The sequence below is a fragment of the Capsicum annuum genome, chromosome 5 (assembly GCF_002878395.1).
Source record: "Capsicum annuum cultivar UCD-10X-F1 chromosome 5, UCD10Xv1.1, whole genome shotgun sequence".
NCBI lineage: Eukaryota > Viridiplantae > Streptophyta > Magnoliopsida > Solanales > Solanaceae > Capsicum > Capsicum annuum.
In genome coordinates, this window is record NC_061115.1 from 30,127,288 (window position 1) to 30,152,469 (window position 25,182).

A 25,182-nucleotide genomic window follows, 5' to 3' on the forward strand; every position below is an offset into this window, starting at 1 on the left:
GTGCATGATTTAGGAAAGAACGGTACCTTTGGCTTGATCGGAGTTCATGGAAAATAGGTGCGGGTACTTGGATCGCATATCAGCCTCAGCTTCCCAAGTTGCACCCTCAACAGATTGGTTTCGCCACAACACCTTGACTAAGGGAACTTCTTTGTTCCTTAGTCTTCAGACACTGAAATCAAGAATCTCAACAGGAATCTCATCAAAAGAAAGATTTTCTTGAATGTCAGCACTCATGCTTTCTAAGCATGGAGACATGGAATATTGGATGAACAGAGGACAACTCGGAAGGAAACTCGACCTCATAAGCTACCTTACCAACACGGCTAAGAATTTTGTAAGGACCAACATAACGGGGACTAAGCTTCCCCTTCTTTCCAAATCTCTTCACCCCCCTCATGGGTGAAATTTTCAGATATACTAGGTCACCAACTTCAAACTCAAGGTCTCTCCTTCTAACATCCGCATATGACTTCTGCCGACTCTGCGCAGTTTTCAACCTTTCCCTAATCAACTTAACTTTTTGCATAGCCTCAAATACTGAATCAGGACCACTCATAGCCACTTCACCCACCTCGAACCAACCTATGGGTGATCTACACTTCCTCCCATATAAGGCTTCAAACGGAGCCATGCCAATACTAGAGTGAAAACTGTTATTGTAAGCAAACTCTATCAACGGTAAGTGATCATCTCAACTTCCCTTAAAGTCAAGTGCACAAGCTCTTAACATATCCTCTAAGGTCTGGATGGTCCACTCAGCCTGACCATCGGTCTACGGATGAAAAGCAGAACTCAAAAGAACTTGGGTACCAAGACCCTTCTGAAAAAGCTTTCCAAAATTGCAAAGTGAACTGAGTACCCCTATTCAAAATGATAGACAAGGGAACTCCATGCAGTCTGACTAGCTCTCGGATATACAATCTAGCGTAATCCTTAGCAGTATATGAAGTATGAACAGGTAAGAAATAAGTAGACTTAGTTAACCTATCAACCGCAACCCAAATGGAATCATAATGGCGTCGAGAAGGAGGTAAACCAATCACGAAGTCCATATTTATCTCTTCCCACTTCCAGGTGGTAATACTAAACTCTTGCATCATACCACCATGTCTTTGGTGTTCAACCTTAAACTGTTGGCATGTTGCACACTTAGCTACAAATGCTGCTATATCTTTCTTCATGCCACTCCACCAATAGATTTCCCGCAAGTCTTGGTATATCTTGGTGGCACCAGGATGAATAGAATATCGCGCCTCGTGCGCTTCATCCATAATCCTCTGTCTCAGATCATCAACATTCAGGACACACAATCTACCCTGCAATCTCAACACACCATCTCCTCCTTGGGAGAAAACCTCTACTTTTTGGTCCTTGACTGACTCCTTTAGTCTGACCAAACTAGCATCTAAGTATTGCTTTTCCTTTACTTCTGAAACCAAGGAGGATTTGGAACTACTCTGAACCCCTATGCTACTTTCAATAAAGTCAAACAACTTAATCCCCAATCTAGCCAAACGATGTAAATCACGAGCCAACTCTTTCTTACCTTCTACCACATGCGAAACACTACCCATGGACACTCTACTTAGGGCATCCGCCATAACATTGGCCTTGCCCGGATGGTACAACACACTTATATCATAGTCCTTTAATAATTCTAACCATCGTCTCTGCCTAAGATTCAATTCTCTCTAGGTAAAAACATACTGTAGACTCTTATGATTAGTGAAAACATCAACATGGACACCATACAAATAGTGTCTCCAGATTTTCAAAGCAAATACAACAGCAGCCAACTCAAGGTCATGGGTGGGGTAATTTGTTTCATAGGGTTTCAACTGTCTAGAAGCATAAGCTATCACCTTACCCTTCTGCATCAATATGCAACCCAACCCAACTCTCGAAGCATCACAGTACACTACAAAACCATCAACACTATCAGGCAAAGTCAAAACAGGGGCTGAAGTGAGTCGAGTCTTCAACTCCTGAAAACTCTTCTCTCAAGATTCGGACCACAAGAACTTCACTTTTTTTTGGGTCAACCGAGTCATAGGAGATTCTATAGAGGAGAAACCCTCAACAAAACGGCGGTAATAGCCAGCTAAACCAAAGAAACTTTGGATATCAGTCAGAGAAATAGGTCTAGGCCAATTTCTAACAGCTTTGGTCTTAGGGGATCAACTCCAATACCCTCGGAAGAAATGATATGACCCAGAAAAGCAACTGAACTTGGCCAAAACTCACACTTACTGAACTTAGAAAACAACTTATGATCTCTAAGGGTTTGTAAGACAGTTTGGAGATGATTAGAATATTCATCCTCACTATGGGAGTACGCCAGTATATCATCGATGAACACTATGACAAACATATCCAAATATGGTCTAAACACTCGATTCATGAGGTCCATAAAAGCTGTTGGGGCATGAATGAAATAAAATAACATCATCCTTGAATGGATGAGGACTCACTGCAACTCTGCGATTGGAATGCTACTGATGATCTGGAACTTGTGTCTCTAAACCTATAGTGTAACATAAAAGAAATCACCATAGCGCAAATGCGTCAGTACGACTGGGAGTACTGAGTATACGAGTGAGGTAGGCTAAATGCAAAAAAGTTTACATGCATAAACAATGCTAACTGACTGACTGATATAAACGTAAGAGTACAAACATGCATACATAGTAACTAAAATTATGAATACATGATATCTAGATCTGTACGCGAATAAATGGTTTACTATTATCTAACATGACTAATACTGAAATTTTGATAACATGGGTGACTGTGTTTGACATTCCTAAATCTGATGGAACTACCTGAGTTTCATACTATAACTGAATTGATTGTAACTGACAGTCCTGGTATACTGAAATCTAAAGAACTATCTGAGTTCTTTTACTGAGACTAGGACTGAAATTATAGGAGGTAGTTGCTTAACCGACATGCCCCAATAACACATATAGCTAGGTTAGGGTCTAATCTCTACCCCAACTGAGGTTGTCAATACCGCACCACTGGTAAGGGCAGCTGTGAGTGACCCTTAGCTGGCAGGTACTCGAATGAGAATGGTGGGAACCCTAAACTAACAGGTTTAGACACCTCATCAACCCTAATCTAGAAGGTTAAGATATCTCAACCTACGCTGGCTATGTAGTTCTGGAACACAAGGATGATTACTAAGAATCACACCTTAAATTGGCAGGTGAGTTCCCATCCTAAGGTTCACTCGGTGATAACTTCTACTCTTATCTGAAGAGACTGAACATGATTTAACTGGATCTACATGGACTGAGTAACTGACTTCTGTTGACTGATGGAATAGTACTACTATCTGAGAGTTTATTGAGATCATGAGATTTCTGAGATTTCCTGAGTCACATAACTGACTGAGTTCTATAGATCATGGATTGACTGTGATTATCATGATAATGTGACATGGCTCTAGGGACACAACTATATTTTTTGGGTACTAGTACCCTCAGGACTCGATGGAAGGAAACTGACACACATAACTGACTTGATCATAAAAATAGAGTCCACAATTCACCATATCATAAGTAGGGGATTTCACACTAAGCATAGTTCTCAACATCTTACGTATGGAAAGGAAATTTATACAACATATGTATACTTGCGTATCTTCAATATCATGCTCAATCCATATCACAACAACGACTCATTCAATCACATGGAATTCATGTGAAATCATAAAACATAGAGCAGGACTTGTCATTTAAGCACTATTAAATCATGGGACATGAATTCTGTCATCCTAGGCCTTTTATCAAACACTTTGCATGCATTCTTTTAGCTTAGGTGTGTTTTCATGAATTTCCCTATTTTAAACCACATAAAGTTCATGATTTCAACTAATGAACACATATACTTCATGAAAACACCTTTAGATATCATCTTGAAACTTAAACAAAAATCATCAACATGTACATGGTCATATCACAACAAGACAGTCACAATATAATATTTAAAACATGGTTCTTGAGCTCTATGAATGAAATGGATCGATAGATGAATACTACACATACCTTAGATGGAAGATTCTTGATGATTGATGGAGAAATTTTCTTGAACTTAAATCCCCAATTAAAAACCCTAATGTGTTCTTGAGAGGATTTTTGAGAGAAAGAGTATATTTTGATGAAATAAGGGCTTAATTTCGTGTTTATGGAATATATATAGGGGTGAAAAGATGACCCAAATACCCCTCTAGATGTGTCATTTTGTGATCTGGAAACTTTAAATCGCCATAACTTCTTCACGGGGTGTCCATTTTAGGCGAATTTGGTATCGACGAAAAGCTTATTCAATTATATATAATTTGGAGGGTATAAATCTGCCAAAATTACACCTATAAACCAAGTTATGCTCATTAAAAGATGACATATGTGAAATCACACACGAAAACTTGGTGGATTCAAAAGTTCTTAGCTTGGCTTACTCTAAGTGACTCTTACGAACATGCTTAACACATCATAAGCTCTATTATCACTAGGATGCTCATCCTAATTTATGTATTCCAATATGAATCATAGGATAGGAGGTTTCATGTGTAAGAACAATGGTTCATTTTCTAGCTTAGAAATATACGGGTATTATACAGGGTCTCGGTTCTGGTCGTGACTTATCGATCGAGAGATTATCTTTTTGGACAAAATTCATTAAAAATTGAAAATTGATGAAATTTTTAATCCAAAAATTTGATATAAAATATTTTCTCCATTCGCAGACGCACATGGCATGTGCAGACCCATGTTACAATGTACCTCGAAGGGACGTGACCTTTTGAGGCAATGTTTTGGAATGAAATGATGACCTGCGCATGTAGATGATCAACTGTGGGTGCATGTGGCCAGAACAGGTCAAGTTACAGATGTTAGATTTTGGTAAAATCCAACCTGCAGACGCAGGTGGCGTCCGCAGGTTAGTGTCATTTAAAAAGTAGTGTACCTTTTCATGAATCATTACTAATTTTTTGAAGCCCCACCTTTTGGCTATAAATACCTGAATTTTTCTGAGGTAAAGATACAAAATTTTAAAGTGAAAAACACGTTCTTCTTCTTCTTCTTCTTCTTCTTCTTCTTCTTCTTCTTCTTAAGAAAACTCAGTTTGATTAACAATTGAGTGAGTCTAGTGTTTAACAAATTTTAGGTACCACTATTTGCTGAAGTGAATCATTTTCTCGTGAGAGGATATATCCACAACTTCAGGTGCATGAGGAGAGTAAATTTCTTAAGGACACACCGTGTATACAGTGGACTTGATTCTTTCTGTTTCATCTCTTTTCTTAAAGTTGATTTTACTGTTTTTCCTGAAAATAGTTTGAACATTATTTTGATAGTTTTTAAACTGTTTGAACTTGTTATTAGAGTTATTGTACTTTATTTTGATAGTTCATAAGTTGTTTGATCTTATGTTTAAAGTTCTTGTTGATTACAGATTTTTTGTAACCAATATAAACATTAAATATGTAAATGACTCTTCGTTACAAGTTTAGGGTGCAAAATATTTTCCTTACATCTTATAGATGTAAATGTATCTTCATCATTTTTTAACTAGAATGAGCATGTAAAGTATCATAGTAAAAGAAAATTTTATATCTAAATAAAACCTCAATTATACACAAATGATCACCACTAATAATATTTGATATAGACCACAAGTGGCCGCTTTTGTATTTTAAAATTTCAAAATAATAATTTTTATATTAATTAATATTTCCTTTAAAACTTAAAAATTAAAAAAAAAAAAAAAAAACCCCAACAACTTGTGGTCATTTTTAATTAAAAAAAATATAATTAAAAATATTTTTTAAAAATGACCACAAGTGGTCGATTTATAAAATAAATTTTTAATTATATTTTTAAAAAAACCGACCACAAGTGGTCGATTTTTAATTAAAAAAAATTGTTTCAAAAAACAGACCACTAGTGGTTGTTTTTAATTACATTTTAAAAAATCGATCACTTGTTTTCAATTTTTTAAAATTATTTTCTTTTTTCTTTTAATTAAAAACCAACCACTTGTGGTTGGTTTTTAATTAAAATAAAAATAAAATAATTTTAAAAAACCGACCACTTGTGATCGATTTTTAATTATAATAAAAAATAAAATTAATTTTAAAAAATAACCAATATAATAATAAAAAAAATGATTAAAAAGTAATTATTAGGAATTAAGAAAAAGTAAATAATTATATATATAATCTAGTATATTATTTTTTGAAACTACACTAATCACACGTAGTGAATAACTAATATAATAATAATAAAAATTAATCAATCTTCGATTTTGTGGAAAAATTAAACTGAAAAATATATCAAATAAAATAAATAAATTGCGTTATACATAGTCTTTAGCTTTTACTTATGTTTCAATTTATAAAATAAATATTTTTCTTTGTATATATATTAAGTGACGTTAAACATGCATAATTTTTGTATAATGAATATGTGTGTATATATATATATCATACCATTGGGATAATGATATTATACTACTATTGCAATCATAATAATGTAATATATAATCGATAATTCATCAAAATATAATAAACGTGTTCTATTATAAGGTAATATACTTGTGGATGTAATGTATATAGTACGCATTCAAGAGTTCATAATCGTGATCGATTGATGAACGATGTAGTCAAAATCTAGTAGAATCTCTGCAAACATATTGAATACCTTGATTTAAAACGATAGAAGTAATAATATATACTGCACGTCAAATTTATATTAATGTAAACTAATCAAATTATCATTCATCAGAGTATGTATATGATACACGTCACATTATATTATTGGATAATATACACGCGTACATATGTGATGTGTATAATATGTAGTTAGAACTTGATATAGTCGATATATAGTATGTGTATGTGTGTATGTGTATAGGTATATATATATAGTACGTACATACATATTTGGCGGTGAATTTGAGTTTTTTCTCTTAAAATTTTTGTATCTGAGTATATGTGAAATACGTTGTATATTATTATGGGGTAGTAAAATAGTGTATGTGATGTTTATAGTACGTATTTGATAGCTGATAGACAATTGAATATATGTATATATACGTATATCTCGTGTAGTACTGACGTATGCAGTAATCGAAATCTAGATAACTGAATCTATATATCAAAATATTTTGAATGATACGTTGATATATATCATACTATTGAGGAAATAGATATATTATTTATATCAATGTAGACACGCATATATTTTTGAAGTTGTAATAACGTAAGACAAGTATAACGAGGTATATATATATATATATATATTGTATTTCAAAGGTAATTAACCAAAAAATTTATCGTAATTTAGAAAATTCATTGATATTATTATACAATTGAGGTAATATACTACTCCTGTTAATGTGTTGATAAAATAATTAATTATCAGATTTGTACATATACGTCTTGAGTTAATATGATGATAAAATAACTAATTATATGATTTAACTTTTTTATTAAAATTTATCACATGTGATCGTTTTTTGATAATAACTATTTTAAAACTAAATCGAACACTTATATTTTATTTTGTGAATAATTTTATAAAATTTTAATTAATTTAATTAATTAATTAATTTATTAAAATATTTTTTCAACTAATTTTTAGAAAACTAACCACATGTGGTCGTTTTTGCAAAATAAATTCAAAAAATGTGGTCGTTTTTTTTGGAATTTTTTTTTTTGAAAAACCGACCACAAGTGGTTGATTTTCCATAAATTAGTTAAAAAAAATATTTTAATAAAATAAATCCTACCTGACCCACCCCACAAGACCCGACCCGACCGGTGTTTAACACAAAAACACCAAAAAATCCCCAAATCAAACGCACACACACAAAAAAAATCCCCAAACCCAACACACACACAAAATCCCTAAATCTACCGCCGTTTGCCGCCGATCCCAAGCTTCAATTAGTGCAAAAAACATCAACTCTTTGTTTTTCTTGTTAGAAACTAGCTAAAGGGTCAAGATTATTATGCATCTTCAATTTGTTTTTCAACTTCAATTTGGTACTAAAACATTTGTTCTAGTTATTATGCTTCATTACATAATTTTAGTTAGTTCAAAGTAAAAAAAGTAATGGAAATTGCCTTTTAGTTAGTTCAAGATTCAATTTGTTTCTTCATTTTGATATTTTGTACATTTGTGTGTGCTTTTGGTCACTTGGATTTTATCAAGATTTCATTGTTTCTTCATTTTGATACTCTATGTGTGTATTTTGTCAAGTGAAGCTTATCAAGATCTCCTCTTTGTGTGTTTTGCAAGTAAATTAGGGTTTACTTTTATTGATACTCCATTATAGTTTTAGTATTTTGGTGATTTGTTTATGATGATTTTAAGCTAAGAATATGAGAAAATAAGGATGCCAAGATTTTTGTTATTTTGCCTAATGATCAAGATTTTTTTTTATTCTACTTGCCTAATGGGTTTCTTGGAATTTGATGTTACTGTTTGACAGAATTCGAATTCAGGAAAATGATTGCTTTGCTATTTTTTCGCTGACCGTTTATCTCTCTCTGTTTAATTTAGGCGAAATAAAGGTTAGTTAATTTCTCTCCATTTTCTTAATAATGAAGTCTTTAAATGTAGTCTAGTTTGGGATTGTTCACTGTAGAAGGCTTTGAAATCCCTAAGAAGTTTGTGATGATTATATGGTGTGAGAGGGATATGCGAAGCCTCTACTTATTTGCTTTTTTACACTTGTTCATTTGTTTGACCTATTATACTATAAATAATGAATATGTTACTTGAAAGTGAAGTAGTTACTTAGCTTGAAGGTAAACTTTTATTTTGAATTTTGTTGAAGCGTACTTGAAATGTGAACTTTTTATTGTGAATTTTGCTATGCTTGATAATTTTGAATGTGTTTTAGTTTAGTGACTTGGGTGATGACTTATTGAGTTGAAATTTACTAAGTGTAGGTACTTTAATGGTGAATTTTTTATTTTGAATGTGGTTTAATTTGGTGACTTGGGTGATGACTTAGTTAGTTGAAATTTACTAAGTGTAGGTACTTTAATGGTGAATTTTTTGTTTTGAATGTGGTTTAGTTTGGTGACTTGGGTGATGACTTAGTGACTTGAAATCTACTAAGTGTAGGTACTTTAATGGTGAATTTTTTATTTTGAATGTGGTTTAGTCTGATGACTTGGGTGATGACTTAGTGAGTTGAAATTTACTAAGTGTAGGTACTTTAATGGTGATTTTTTTGTTTTGAATGTGGTTTAGTTTAGTGACTTGGGTGATGACTTAGTGACTTGAAAATGTTGAAGTTTAGGTACTTGAAATGTCAAATTTTTTTTGTTGAATGTAGTTAAGTTTGGTCACTTGGTAGATGACTTAGTCACTTGAAATTGATTATGACGTAGGTACTTTTTCATTTTGAATTTAGGTACTTGAAATGTGAATTTTTTGTGACTTGATCTAATTAGTTGAATCTGATTGACTGTGTAGCTGGAACCTGATTATAGCTAGATACATCAACAGAATAATGATAATAGAGTGGGTCTTAAGAAGGAATTTGATGAAGGTGTCAGACGATTTGTTGAACATGCTAAGACTCTTAAAGTTTGGTCACGTTTTGGGGCTATTCGTTGTCCTTGTGTTAGATATGATGGTATAAATATTTTAAAAGAAGAAGTTGTGATGGAACATCTTTATAGAAAGGATTTTCATGAGGACTTTTTCAGATTGTGTGCTATTGATATATTGGGCAAAAATATGATGATATTGGGCAAAATAACTTTGTTGTTGGAGAAAGTAGTAGGTCTGCAAGGCATAATGAATATCAAGATACTAGGATGACAGAAATGGTGCACTATGCTTTTGGGATGCAACACGGGGGAGACTTTAGGGAAAATGTCAAAGATGTTCCTAATAGCGAAGTGGGCAAATTCTATGAACAATTGCATGCTGCTAGTCATTCTTTGTTTGATGGGTGTTCACACTCTCGTTTGTCTGTTGCTGTTAGATTATTAAGTATTAAATCTGACTGAAATATTGTTGAAGGAGGAATGGACTCAATGATAGACCTTATTAAAGAGTTAGTTGACCCTGGTTTGGAGGTTCCTGATTCTTTCTATAAGGCAAAAAGATTGGTGTCAAAGTTAGGTCTCTCCTCGGTTAGAATTGAATGTTGTGAAAATAGATGCATGTTATACTATAAGAGAGATGCTAACCTAGAGTACTGTAAGTTTTGTCCGCACCCTCGATATAAGCGTGATTGTAGTAGAAATAAAATTGCTATTAAGGCGATGAATTATTTACCTCTAATACCAAGGTTGAAGAGGTTGTATGCTTCAAACAGCTCAACTTCTCATATGAGATGACACAGTGAAAATAGAAGGCTTACTAGTGTTATGTGTCATCCATCTGATGGAGAGGCTTAGAAGTATTTTGATACAACTTATCTAGATTTTGCAGCTGAGCCACGAAATATTCATTTGGGATTATGTGTGGATGGCTTCTCTTTTTTTTTTCAGTTGGTGCTGGGCCATATTCATGTTGGCCTGTACTTATCACCCCATATAATCTTCCTCCTGAAATATTGATGACTAGTCCCTATTATTTCTGAATTATGTTGTTCCTGGCCCGCATAATCCAAAAAGCGGAATAGATGTCTAATTGCAACCTTTGATTAATGAACTTCAAATTTTATGGCATAAGGGGTTGAAACTTAGGACATCTCACTTAAACAAAATTTCAATTTGCGTGCATATCTAATGTAGACAGTTAATGATTTTTCTGCTTATGGAATGTTGTCTAGGTGAATGACAGCTGGAAAGTTGGCTTGTCTATACTGCATGGAAAAAACAAAATATTTCACATTGAGATATGGCAGGAAAAATTCATGGTTTGATTGTCATCGTTGTTTCTTCCCACCTGATCATGAATTTAGGAGACTCAAGAATGCATTTAGAAGGAATAGAAGGGAACATGATGGTCCACCTCCAAGGCTGTCTGGTCATGACATCTGGGAGATAGTTCAGGATTTGCCTAAAGTCAGCGAGGAACCATTGTATGGGTTTGATGGATATGTCGTTTCGTATAACTGGACTAAGCAAAGTATATTTTGGGAGTTAGAATATTGGCCAGATAATTAACTTAGAAATAATATTGATGTCATGCATACTGAGAAGAACTATTTTGATAACTTATTCAACACAGTTATGGATGTCTCCGACAAAATAAAGAATAATCCTAAGGCCAGATTTGACTTACCAAAATATTACAGACGCAGATAATTACACTTACAGGAGGGGCCCAATGGAAATTTTCTTAAGCCCAAGGCTAGTTTTACATTCAAGTTGGTCCAAAAATATCTAATATGTGAGTGGGTCCAAAGTTTGAAGATGCCCGATGGATATGCCTTAAATTTGGGAAAGAGGGTTGATATGGCATAAGGAATCTTACATAGAATGAAAAGCCATGATTGTCATGTTTTCATGGAGCAATTACTTTCAATTGCTTTTATTGGTTTACCTGAAAACATATGAAAACCAATAGCAGAGATCAATTTGTTCTTCAAAGACTTATGTGCCACCACATTAAAAAAAGAAAATCTAACGCGAATGGAAATAATATTGTCGTTATCACCAACAAGTTGGAGAAGATTTTTCCACCAGCGTTCTTCGATGTGATGGAACATCTTCCAATTCACCTTGTGCATGAAGCTCGGCTAGGCGATCCAGTTCAAACTAGGTGGATGTATCTATTCGAACGGTAAGCAATTGTAACATAATTAAATTCATACATATCTTTTTTTAATATAGTAAACATCTAATCTTAAGGTTGTGCAGGGCAATTGGAAAATTGAAAAGGGGTCCCAAAAATAAACATAGGGTGGAAGGCTCTATAGTTGAGGCGTATCTTGGAAGAAAAATGTCTCAATATTATTTATTCTACTTTCATGATGAAGTTGCTTGTTCAAGAAACCGACCGAATCATCATCAAGATGATGTGAAAGCCTCATTTGCAACCGATATCAATTTTCAATCAATTTAGTTGTAAGGCTAAAAAGATCATACGTTGCTGGCTCACTCCCACGGAGAGCAAATTAGCAACTTCGTATGTCTTGCTAAATTTCCCAAAAGTTGAGCCCTTTCTAAAGTAAGGGGATTAAAATTTTAACATATCTTATTTGTTTACTTATTCCCTTAAAGAAACTAATTATTTTTCTCATGTTGGATCTTCAGTTCATTTAAGACTCAATTCTACGAAAATCAAGTGTATGCATCCTTTACAACATAGTTTACATATGAGGTTCGTAAGTGTATTAATATTTCTACAAATTTTAAACATTTACACATTCCTCAACTAACATATATAAATATATATGTATAATATTTTTAGGTACACCAGTTACCAAATACAGCCGCATACGATTACTTCTTGAGAGATATTTCTTTGGGTCCAGTTGAAGCTCATGCAATGTCCATTACATAGTAAATGGGTTTAAATTTTCCATCGAAGTACACTTTAGAACAAGGAAAACAAACAATAGTGGTGTTTGGGTTAAGGGTGATGATGATGTTGATTACTTTGGAATCATTCATGAGATCTTAAAACTGGAGTATGTAGGTTTCCCAATAAAATAAATTTTTCTCTTTAGATGTAAGCGGTTTGATCCAAGCACAAGAGGCACAAGAGTATATAAGGAGCATAACATCATTGAAGTGAAGCACAATAGGTCATATCCTGTTTACGATCCATTTGTTCTAGCCAAAACGCTAAATAAGTGAATTATGCTCCTTATTCATTGTTCAGTGATAAGTTTGATTAGTGGGCTGTAATCAAAACAAATCCTACTGGATGGGTGGAAGTTGAGAATGTACTGGAGACTGCGTATCAAAATGAAATGCAGATTGATCACCAGCTAGTGGACATTGACTTAGTGGATATTTTGAATTACCCAAAAAATATATTTGAAGAAGTTAATATTGCGAAAGAAGAGGATGAACGGGTAAGAGATGAGAAAACTTCCGAAGAGGATGAATGATTTAGTGGAGAGTATTCAGAAAAGGAGGATTAGTTTGTGTAGGTTGTATTTATTATGTATTGATGTCTTTATGCTTTGTACTACATATTTACTTTTAAGTTTCTGTTTTAAGATTGACATGTAATATACTGTTTAAGATTATTGTTTTAACTTTTCCATAATTTATATAGTAATAAAAATATTCTTGTCTATCTCGTGTTGTTGGAGCAATTTGAAATGTGAATTAGTAACTTGAAATTAGTTACTTGGAATGTTTTCTTATATATTCATTTTATAGGAACTAACTACTTGTTAACTTTATATAATTTAGATGTCAGGTAGAGGTGACAAAGGTAAGGGAAAAGTTGATCCTATGAAAACAAAAAAAAAAAACAACCTCCATCTTATAGACGATCGACAGGTATTCATATATCTGAGGGTCGAGTTGCTAACGCGCCTGCATGAACCTCATATTCTAGTTTGTCATAGTATTCGGTTCCTGCTCCTGCATATGTGGGGCCACTTCATGGGTCTACACCAACTCATTCTGCTCCTATCACCGTTCCACAGCTATCACAGTACTATCAGATGACCAATGGCACATCCGGACATCTACCATCATCAGTACCCTCCTGTTGTAGTCACCCAGGTTCGCAGAGTGATTCTGCTGGATCTATTGGGTTGTCGGATCTTCATCTTGGAGGAACTCCATCCGGTGCTTCAGATCCACCCACGCCAGTACATCTACCAGTACTTGCTCCGCAGCCTGGAAACAGAGATGATTATGGGAGAAGTTATCTTATTCATTATGGAACAGGGTAAGATTTCTAAATATAATAACATTATTCATTTTTCTTTACTATATTATTATGCTCTATGAAATTATTGTTTGATCTTGTGTTGTAGGTTTGAACTGTATGCTTGAGTTGAAACAATTGGCAGGAAATACATTTGTCTGCACTTTAACGGCTATTGGATCAGTTGGCAAAAGGTTCCAGAAATGGACAGAGAAAGAATGTTTAACGAATTTCATGTAAGGATTTAACTTATCGACTACTTAACACATTGTTAGAACAAAAGATTGAATTTTATATTTTATTTTTGTTGTAGAAATATTATTGGTGGGATGATGCGAATGAATGTGCTATAAAGAGAAATTTTTGGATTATGCCAGAAACAACTTGGTACGACCTGACTGGATAAGTGAATCCTTATGGCAACCTGGTACGACCTGGCTGGGTGCAGTTAGTATAATTGTTGTGGAGGAAAAAATGGTATGTAACTTTTACAGTTTTAATTGTTTGTTTCTATTTACATTTTTAATTATTTGAAGATTAATAATTTTCCATATGCAAGAAAAATAAAAGGGTAGAAAGATACCACACGATGAGCTATTCAAGGAGACGCATGTGAAAAAAAAAAAGACCCCGACTGATGAAGATGTCTGGGTTGAGCCTCGTGCAAAAGTTGCCCATGTAAGAATCAAATTTTGAATTTATGAATCTTTTTCTCAAAGTTGATATTATTCAAGTCTAAGTACTTTAATATTTTTTGACTATTAATTTTAACTTTACTTTGAATATAGGACAAATGTAGGAAGCTCCTTAGTGAGTTTCGTAGTAGTTAGCCTCCTGAAAGTCAGGGTGACCCAATACCCCAACATGTAGAGAAGGAGTTATGGGAACAAACTGTGGGTCCTGCAGTTAGAGGCCATTTCTATGGATACTACGAAAATCATTTTGGTGAGAATCTTAGGTCTTCGTCCAGTCCTACATCCTATACCTCTTCAGTTGATAGAGAAACCATTGAATTACTAAAAAAAATCCGCCTTCTAAACACACTAAAGAGCTTGTTGAACAGAGAGAGAGAGCGCAGAAGAAGGAGGAAGAAACATCATAACAAATCAGGATACTACAGGAGCAATTGAGCTCTTTTATTCAGACTACAGAGGTTATTCCTCCATGTCCTGGTGATGCAGTTCAGGCTGTAAAAGGTCTAGGCCCACTGAATGATATCAGCACAGATGAGGATGCGGAAGATGAAGACGATGATGATGAAGATGAGTGGTAGTTTTTTGACTTTTGTATGTGTTGTAATTTGGATTTGGACATTTGTTGTAGTTTTTACACCTTTGTATGTATTGTTGTAGTTTTTACACTATGGTTTGTACTTTGGTTTGTTGTTGTTGTTGTTGTTGTTGTTGTTGTTGTATGGATTTAGACATTTTGTTGTAGTTTGTACTTTGATTTGTTGTTGCTGTTGTTGTATTGTATGCTGTTTGATTTATTGCTTTTTATTTTTTTAAAAAAATTTCCAAAAAACCGACCACTTTTTAATTTTTTTTGCATAAAACTGATGACAAGTGATCGATTTTTCTGGAAATTTTACAAAAAATTGACCACAAGTGGTCGTTTTTAATAAAATTACTTTATTAATTTAAAAAAAAGACAGACCACAAGTGGTTGGTTTTAGTAAAATTAATTAATTTTAAAATAAAACCAACCACTTGTGGTTGGTTTATTTTGATTTCTTTATTTTTAAACTCATTTTTTCTATTTTAATAAAATAATAATGAATTTTAAAAATATATATATTTTTAAAAAACCGACCACTTTAAAAAGCTACCACAATTTTACCGACCATGCGCTTTGGTTGGTTTTGTGGTAGAAAATTGAGGTGATCGGTTTTCCTCTTTTTTTTTAGCAATACTTATTTAATTTTATATAAATTTAAATATTTACTTGTGTACACACAAAGCTGAAGGGCGTAGATGTCAACTGAAGTTAGCTAGTTAAATAGCACGTTTATATATTATGGATATTTAAACCTATATAAAGGCTACAAGTTCTAAACATTTTCTCACCACTTCCATTTAGCAACTTGTTGATATTCCAAGCAGAAAAAAAATATGGGTGTGAAAGGGAAGTTGATTGCATCCGTGGAGGTGAAGTGTGAAGGAAACCTGATTCATGAACTTTTTCACATCCATGCTCATCATGTACCTAATATAAGCCCTAATTTTATCAATCATTTTGAGATTCATGAAGGTGAAACCGTAAAGGTTGGTTCAGTTGTTAGCTGGAGTTATAACGAGGGTAACATATTTCCCTGCTCTCCCTCTCATTTTGTTTTTAATTATATTTAGGGATATGAGAATGATAATGAAAAATGAGGGAAAAATTAAATAAGATTTCGCAAATGTTTAAATGTTAAATGAGGAAAAAAAATTAGCAGCTAAATTATTTGACTTTAGAAATCATATTATCAACATAGTGATAGATCCTTAGCTTGTTATACATAAATTAGTCAAATTTAATCTACCTTCTATGCGACAGTCCATTTTTCGCCACTCCACTTTTCTACTCAAAATTTAATTTCTGACTAATTCGAATCTGAGCCGCGTGGATCCACACCATCATCTATGCTAGTGGAAGACTGATACTCGATCGTTACAAAATGTTTTTCTCCGTATCAAACGCACCCATGATCATGTTATTGAGAAGACAAAAGTGTTGAACTGAAAATCAATGTTGTAATCTGGGAATTCAATTAGGACTTGTTGAACTAGTTTGGGGTCTTTAAGGTTTAGTATTTCATCAGAATCTATCATAACATAAGCAAAATTTAAAACTGATTTTCTTGAATTTGGCACTGCTTTCATAGAGCAATTGCAGTTCCCAAATGATGAAAAATTAAAGAGAGAAAAGTGTGTGTTCAATGAATGAAAGAGAAATTAAATGGTGGGGTTTAATTTGTTTGTTTTCATGAGTAATTGAAAAGTTGAACTAAGACTAACATCGCTTGTAATTTTTTTTTTTTTTTAATTTAATGATTATAGCTGGACAAAAAAGGTATATGAAGCAACTAATAGAAGACATCGATCCTGACATGAAATTAATCAGATGGAAAGCGATTGAAGGAGATGTGTTGGAGTCGTATAATTCCTTTACTATTGTCACATCTTCTGAACACGAGTGGACTACATGGACAATTGAGTACGAAAAGAAAACTGAAGGCACTCCAGAGCCCCTCGTTCTGCTGGGTCTTGTCCTTGACATGACCAAGGATATAGAGGCTCACCTTCTCAAGAAATAAAGGATATATGTGTGTGTACATTTATACACATACATATCTATGTGTATTGTGTTTGTGTGATGAATAATTGGCAATATTGGCCAGTACTAGCTAGTATGTGGAATAAAGAATGTTATGCTTGAAGAATATATATTATTATATATCTCAATCTACTTCTATGGATGTATTTCAATAGACAGTATATGTTATTATGCATTATGTTATAAGAACTCAAGCCTTCGTTTATTATTTTAAAGCTTCAATGTACTTTGAGACCATTGTATTAGTCAGGAACACCAATTGAAACTTACTAGCACGGTTTGAGTTGGGAATCGAGGGGCTAAGATGAATTTCAACACCGTTTTGAAACTCTGCAAAATTACAGATTTTGGCTCGTGTATTCATCACAATCGCGGTCGGATCCATGTAACTCAATCACATTCAAGGACGCTATAAAACCCGAGCTATTTTGACATGCTTTAAAGTCTAAATAGTAATTTATTCGATTTTAATGTGCCAGATTGAATTTCATGGTCCTACAGGTGGTACTGAAGTCAAAAATATAAGAATGGTTTGGGACTGAACTAGATGACTGAGAAGTAGCAAAGTAACAAATTAAAAGAAAGCTAAACCAATCTTGAAAGACAAATATAAATGTAATAGGTTGTTTCACATTTCAGGACGAATGTTTTTAAGCCGAGGAGATTGTTAGGCACCGTGATGATTCACATACTGGTAAGCAAAATAAATCTAAACAATAGAATTGTCTTTTTACATGTGGCATATATCCAATAGTAACATCGAGCATTATTGGACTCAATTCTACAGGAGGGGATACTTTCCCGCATTTTAATATTCATGTATCTCGGTTTAATTGGAAAATGATTCGGCAACGTATAGAATTTTTGAAAAGTTAGCATTACAGTGTGCCAATTATTTGATTAGTCACTTATAATCTCTCAAGACAAAAAACAATATATTGCTACATAGCTTTACCTCCATCATTTCCTCTTATATTATAGTATGACATAGATTAATGTGATCAAGGAGCACTTAGTAACCAAGATTAATCATGTCAAATAAATTTGTTCAACTTGTGTCACAATTCAAGCCTACATCCTGGACATGATCGGACACCTGAAATCATGAGTGATCCCAAGCGAATTCTTAATTTGGCAAGCTATTCATATAACTTTATTTTTTAAACTTTGCAGAAGCTGATGACAATAACCTTGGAATAAACTTATAAAAACACTTGGTTTCAATACCAGAACTGGAATTATTTTAAAAGATAACTTGAAAATATGAAAATAACATATGTCTAATGAGGACTCTAAACATGAACTGATTAAGTCAATCGGGACAAGCCCCCGAGCAACTTTATTAAAACCAATCATTATCTAATACAATGAAGGAACATAACCAAGTCCCCTGAATGCAAAAAGGACTTAGCACAAGCTGATACTGAGAAGTCTAGTGAAGTGTCTGTTTGCGGTCCTGAGTTTGTATGTCAGAATTATTGTTTTTGGGTACAAGAAAATCTGTATGTTAGTTCACTAAACTTCAACACTAGTTCACGATTTTTCAAGAACACTTTTGATGTTTTCCAACACCTTCAACACAAGATTAAAATGACCTTTCAAAAAAGTGTGTTATTCTGTATTTCTTGTAAAGAAAAATAGATGAAGCAGAAATATAGCTAAGTCCTCCGAATTCAAGGAGTTTACTTAAGGAAATAATTCCCCTCAAGTACCCGAGGTTGCGGAATTTTCCTCCCAGGATAAAATGGCTTCACAACCAGAATGTAGTGGTACCTCAAACTTTCTTGTTTTCTTCGAACTCACTCAACGGGAGATGATTACATAGAGTTTTTAGAAGAAAGAGAATATTTTTCTTATGCAATATTTTTCATACTAAATCCGTGGAGAAAATGCAAGTTTATATAGTCATAAAGTGCCCCTTTCTAAAGGTGGCTATGGTTCATCCGAAAGGTGTATCCTTTGAAAGAGTTATGTCTATTCGTTTAAAATATTATGTCTTTTTCTGAATAGACACAACTATCCGAACATTCACTCCTTTTTCAAAACAATGTGTCTTTTCCTCAAAGAGTTGTATCCCTCCATTTTCCATTCACACCAATAGAACCCAACAATCCCCCACATGAACGAGGAATGTCTATTATTTGTAAAATTTTATGGACAAGTATGTGATCATCAAGAAAAGGTTGATTGCATCTGGATAAGTCGGTTTTCCTTTGAACTTTCTGTAGTGAACATGCATCAGATGCACTCGGTCAATCGATAGATTTGATATCTTTGAACCGTTGAGCTTTAATGTACACCTAGACAACACATGTCACACAATCAGAATTTTACCATTTATAGTTCTCACAGTTTTATTAGTTTCAGCCATGAACACGTCCCGGTCTCATGAGAGCTTAGATAATAGGCCTTTACTGATATTCTCCTTGAAGCGGCTTCGACTTCATCCTCACATTGGTGATTTCTAAACGTTCAATCCTGTAGATTAAACTATTTGGTCAAATCAGCCAACAGTGATAATTCCACTAGAAAGAAGTTCTCTAATGGTATTATGTCCCCGTCTTATGTGATGAGATTTACCATTATATATCATGCTCCCTTCCCTACATATTGTTGCTTGGCTATCACAGTGTATACATACTGATGCCACTGGTTTGGGCCAATAAGAAATATCTTATAAGAAATTTTGGAGCCATTCTTCTTCTCCACCAGCTTTATCCAATGCGATAAACTCAGATTCCATTGTAGAGCAAGCAGTACATGTTTGTTTGAATGATTTCAAAGAGACTGCTCCTCCACCTATAGTAAATGTATATCCACTCGTGGATTTACTTCGTTCTATCCGGTGATCCAATTTGCATCACTATATCCTTCAAGTACCACAGGATATTTATTACAATGTAAAGCATAGTCTTGAGTGTATTTAAGATATCCCAAAACTTTTTTTATTGCCATCCAATGAGTTTTATTGGGATTAATCATGTACCTACTCAACTTACTAATAGCATATGCTATGTCTAGTCGTGTACAATTCATGATATACATTAAACATCCCAAAACTCTTGCGTACTCCAACCATGAGTCACTTTCACCTTCATTCTTTTGAAGTGCAAAGCTCACAGTCAATAGAGTCTTGGCAATACCAAATTCCAAATACTTGAATTTTTCAAGTACATTTTCAATGTAATGAGACTTTGATAATGCCAACTCTTGTGGAGTTCTATGGATTCTTATACCCATGATCACATCCGTAACCTCAAGGTCTTTCATATTAAACTTTTTCTCAAGCTTTCGTTTCGTAATATTTATGTAAAAAATGTCTCTACTGATGATCAACATATCATCCACATACAACCAAACAATGACTTGGTGATTTGGAGTGTCTTTAATGTAAACACATTTATCACATTCATTTTTCTTGAACCCGTTTGCCAACATGGTTTGGTCAAACTTTGCATACCACTATTTAGGTGCTTGTTTTAGTCCATAAAGTGGCTTAACAAGTTTACATACCTTAGTTTCTTTTCCTGGAAACAAAACCCTTAGGCTGTTCCATGTAAATTTCTTCCTCCAATTCTCCATTTAGGAATGCTGTTTTCATATCCATTTGATGGATTTCAAGACCATATACCGCCCCCAAGGCAATTAACGTCCGAATTGACGTTATCCTTATTACTGGCTAGTATGTATCAAAGTAATCAATGTCTTCCTTTTGTTTGAAGCCCTTTAATACAAGTCTTGCCTTGTATTTGTCAATAGTACCATCCGCTTTCATTTTTCTTTTGAAGATCCATTTAGAATCTAAAGGTTTATTACCCGGAGGAAGATCAAATAGTTCTCACGTATGGTTGCTTAATATTGAATCAATATCACTATTGACTGTCTCTTTCAAAAAGGATAAGTCTGACGATGACATCGCTTCCTTAAACGTTTGAGGCTTATTTTCTAAGAGAAATATTACAAAATCCAATACAAATGAAGTTGACGTTCTTTGACGTATACTACATCTTGGATTATCATCATTATTAGATCCTTACTTGGTTCATCTCGAGGTCCTTTACACCCTCCACCAGACTGTTTGTGCCTAGTTTTATACGGATAAATGTGTTCAAAGAATTCAACATTATCTAATTCAATTATCATATTTTTATTGAACAAAAAATTAATATGTTTTACTATTTTAGCATATCCTATGAACACGCGGTGCACCGTCTTTGGTCCTATCCATACTCTTTTAGGCATAGAAACTTGGACCTTCGCTAAACAACCCCACACTTTGAAATATTTCAAGTTGGGTTTCCTTCTTTTTCATTTTTCATATGGAATTGATTGTGTCTTACTATGGGGCACTCTATTGAGTATTTGGTTAGCTGTAAGGATAGCTTCTCCCCATAAGTTTTGCGATAAACCTAAACTCATAAGTAAGGCATTCATCATTTCCTTCAAGGTTTAATTTTTTCTTTCCACAATTTCATTAGATTGAGGTGAATACAGGATCGTAGTTTGATGGACAATTCCATTCTCTACACATATTTGCGCAACGTGAAATTCATATTCTCCGTCCCTATCACTTCTTATCATTTTGATCTTTTTCTCTAACTGATTTTCAACTTCTATTTTATATTGCCTAAACACATCTATTGCTTCATCCTTACTATTTAGCAAATAGCCATAACAATATCTAGTGCAATCGTCAATAAAAGTTATAAAATACTTTTTTTCACCACAAGATGGTACTGACTTTATATCACAAATATCAGTGTGGATTTAGTCGAAGGGATTGAAATTCCTTTCAGCGAATTTATATGGATTCTTAGCATACTTTGATTCCACACATATTTGACAGTTTGATTTATTACACTGAAAGTTTGGCACAACTTTTAAGTTAATTAGTTTTTCCAAGGTTTTGTACTTGACATGTCCTAAACGACTATACCACAAATCATTTGACTCTCGCAAGTAACAAAAAGCCTCAACTTTCTTCATTTCAACGACCATTACATAAAGTTTAAAAAGACCCTCATTGCGGTAGCCCTTTCCTACATATGTTTCATTCTTTCTTATTATAACTTTCTCCAAAACAAAGACACACTTAAACCCATTTTAATGAGAAGTATTGTCGACACTAAGTTTTTTCTAATAGTTGAAACATGAAGAACATTGTTAAGAGTCAACACCATGCCGAAAGTCGCTTTTGGGAATATCTTTGCACTTCCTTCAATCTTGGTTTCTCTATTATTTTTCATGAAGATCACTTCTTTGGGACCAATGGAATCATAAGTAGAAAAATCTTCTTTGGCCACCCAAACATGTCTAGTGGCTCCTAAACTAAACCACCATTCATTTAGATATCCAATTAGATTGCTTTCAGTGATCATATCACGTAGATTTTCATTCTGTCTAGTTATTTCCAACATGTTTATCTAATCTCTTTTCTTGTTCAGAAGACTTCTTCATCTTCTTATTATTTGGAGCATCATCCTTAATAGGATTTGCAACCATCATTGATGATTTTTCGTTCAACTCATTATCCTCGTCTATCTTGGAATGACTCATAAGATCTTTCAAATCAGACAATGATTGCCAATTATTATTATTATTATTATTATTATTATTATTATTATTATTTAAGAACATGAGGATCTATACTTGTGAACATTTGCATTGCAAGTTTGGCCAGTCAAAAAGACATCATTTACTATCATTCTTTGAAGCTCACACCAAAATATTTTTCTATTTCTCTTTCGTTTTCATTGCTAGAGCAATACCTGAATGACTTAATGATGCAACATTGATAGTTGTTGGACAACACCATTCACAACCAAATCAATTTATTGTTCAGTTTCATTCGTCATATTCTTGTCAATCTTTGACATACTCTTTAGTATTTCAGAATACTAACAATAAAGAATTTAATCTTTTGTCAACTTGTTTCTAGCCGATGATGAAGTTGTTATATCTTTAAATCATCAACCGATTGAACTATCAAACATGACGAAGTTTTTGACTTCAAATCATAATTAAATTCAAACAGAGTGAAATTCCACACATTTTAAACTCTAGAAATCAATATAGAGATCTTAACAAATCAATGAAGTTTTTATATTCTTCAAACCGAGTTCTCATACAGATTTCTCGATGAATTTTTTATATTCTTCTAATCGAGGGAGTAGAAATCATAAGATTTTAGTCTCAACAAAATCAGATCAAATACAGATTAACCAAATACTTGATTTATAAATGGAGATACAATTTTTTTTCCTTCACCAAACAAGCACAAAAATAAATATTTTTATACTTTCCTTAATGTTGTTTTTCTCAATTTTGATAAAATCTGTATTTTTCAATAATAACTTCAAACACATGTTCAAATTAACATATGAACAATCAAATAAAGTTTTAACTTTGTATTTACAACTTTGAACTTCTAACAATAAGTTCAACCAACTTATGAACTATCAAAATGAAGTTTCAAGAACTTCAATCACAAGTTCAAAAAGTAGAAGAACTATCAATATGAAGTTCAACTATTTACTGGAAAAACAGTAAATAAAACAATACAGATTAGTAAAATTATTTTCTTATGATTGTTATTTTCGGGTACAAGAAAATATGTATGTTAGTTCACTAAACTTCAACACTAGTTCACGATTTTTTAAGAACACTTTTGAAGTTTTTCAACACCTTAACCACAAGATCAAAATTACCTTTAAAAGAAGTGTGTTATTTTATATTTTTTAATAAAAATAGATGAAGCAGAAATATAGCCAAGTCCTCCAAATTCAAGGAGTGTTCTTAAGGAAATAATTCCCCTCAAGTACCCGAAGTTGCAGAATTTTCCTCCCAGGATAAAATGGCTTCACAACCAGAATGTCGCGGTACCTCAAACTTTCTGATTTTCTTTGAACTCACTCAACGGGAGATGATCACACAGAGTTTTTAGAAGTAAGATAATAATTTTCTTATGCAAAATTTTTTCATACAAAACCTACAGAAAAATGCAGGTTTATATAGCCATAAAGTGTCCTTCCGAAAGCTGACAATGGTTCATTTGAAAGGTGTACCCTTTGAAAGAGTTATGTCTATTCATTTGAAACATTGTGTCTTTTTCTGAACAGACATAATTATCCAAACAATCACTTTTTTTTCGAAATAATGTGTCTTTTCCTCAAAGAGTTGTGTCCCTCCATTTTCTATTCACACCAATATAACCCAACAAGAATCTACATCATGAAATAATATAACATAAAGGGAGTGGTCAATACTTGAAATGTATTGGTACGTGTAGCAGAAAAAAATAATAAACATGAACTAAATGAAAACTAAAACTGCATAACCATTTAGATTAAATTATAACAAATGACATGAGTAAGGAGGTGCAGAGCAAAAGCATTACTGCTTTTCTATGAGGCTATCAGGGAAAAAATAATGTATTGAATGAGTTATCAAAAAAATATTAAAAACATGCAAGATCTTAAGTAGTCAACTTCATAAATGTAAGCCATAAAACAATATGTTGAAATGTTGTAATAAAAAGATTTTAATACAGTAACCCTAAATAATATGTAAGTTGAGCAAATACTGAGTCTTTCTAAATTAGAAGAGTTTCTCTTAACCAATATAAACCATGTGAGCAACTGGAGTCTAATGTATTGCTCACATTGTATGATAGGAGTCATCCTATACCTTGCCAGGATATAGGATAAAACATAACGTATGAATTCAAAACTTAGCTCGAAGGTGAAATCTAGGGTGGCAACATAGTTATGGGACATGTGACCTCAGTCTCATAACCAACTCGGTGTTGAATAATCCTCCCAAAACATATTAGCTACCATAGTATAAGTCTTAAAATAGTTTCTAAAATTCAAGCTAGTCTCGAGAGTATCACATCAAAACATATCTTTCTCTACGATTCTTGGCTCTAAATCAATAAAAATTTGCTTTTCCTTTTCAAGATACGATACTTTTTTCTACTTTTTATGTCCTGATACTACGCATAAAATTTCTCATAAACTTCTCATAAATTTAATACTTTTAAATA

The 25,182-nt window shown here is 33.3% G+C and overlaps 1 protein-coding gene across 1 annotated transcript; it reads left to right on the forward strand.

Annotated features, from left to right (window-relative positions):
* Window positions 1-15,787: 15,787 nt before the first annotated feature.
* On the forward strand, window positions 15,788-17,346 carry LOC107870554 (MLP-like protein 34). The gene is made up of 2 exons (XM_016717121.2): window positions 15,788-16,118; window positions 16,862-17,346. The coding sequence occupies exons 1-2, from the start codon at window positions 15,932-15,934 to the stop codon at window positions 17,116-17,118; spliced, it is 444 nt and encodes a 147-aa protein (XP_016572607.1). The 5' UTR covers window positions 15,788-15,931; the 3' UTR covers window positions 17,119-17,346.
* Window positions 17,347-25,182: the final 7,836 nt, after the last annotated feature.

Bases quoted from the DNA above. Each gene is read 5' to 3' on its own strand.
- LOC107870554 (XM_016717121.2), top strand. From the start codon at position 15,932: ATGGGTGTGAAAGGGAAGTTGATTGCATCCGTGGAGGTGAAGTGTGAA. The intron at 16,119-16,861 runs GTAACATATTTC...TAATGATTATAG, and splicing joins TAGCTGGAGTTATAACGAGG to CTGGACAAAAAAGGTATATG.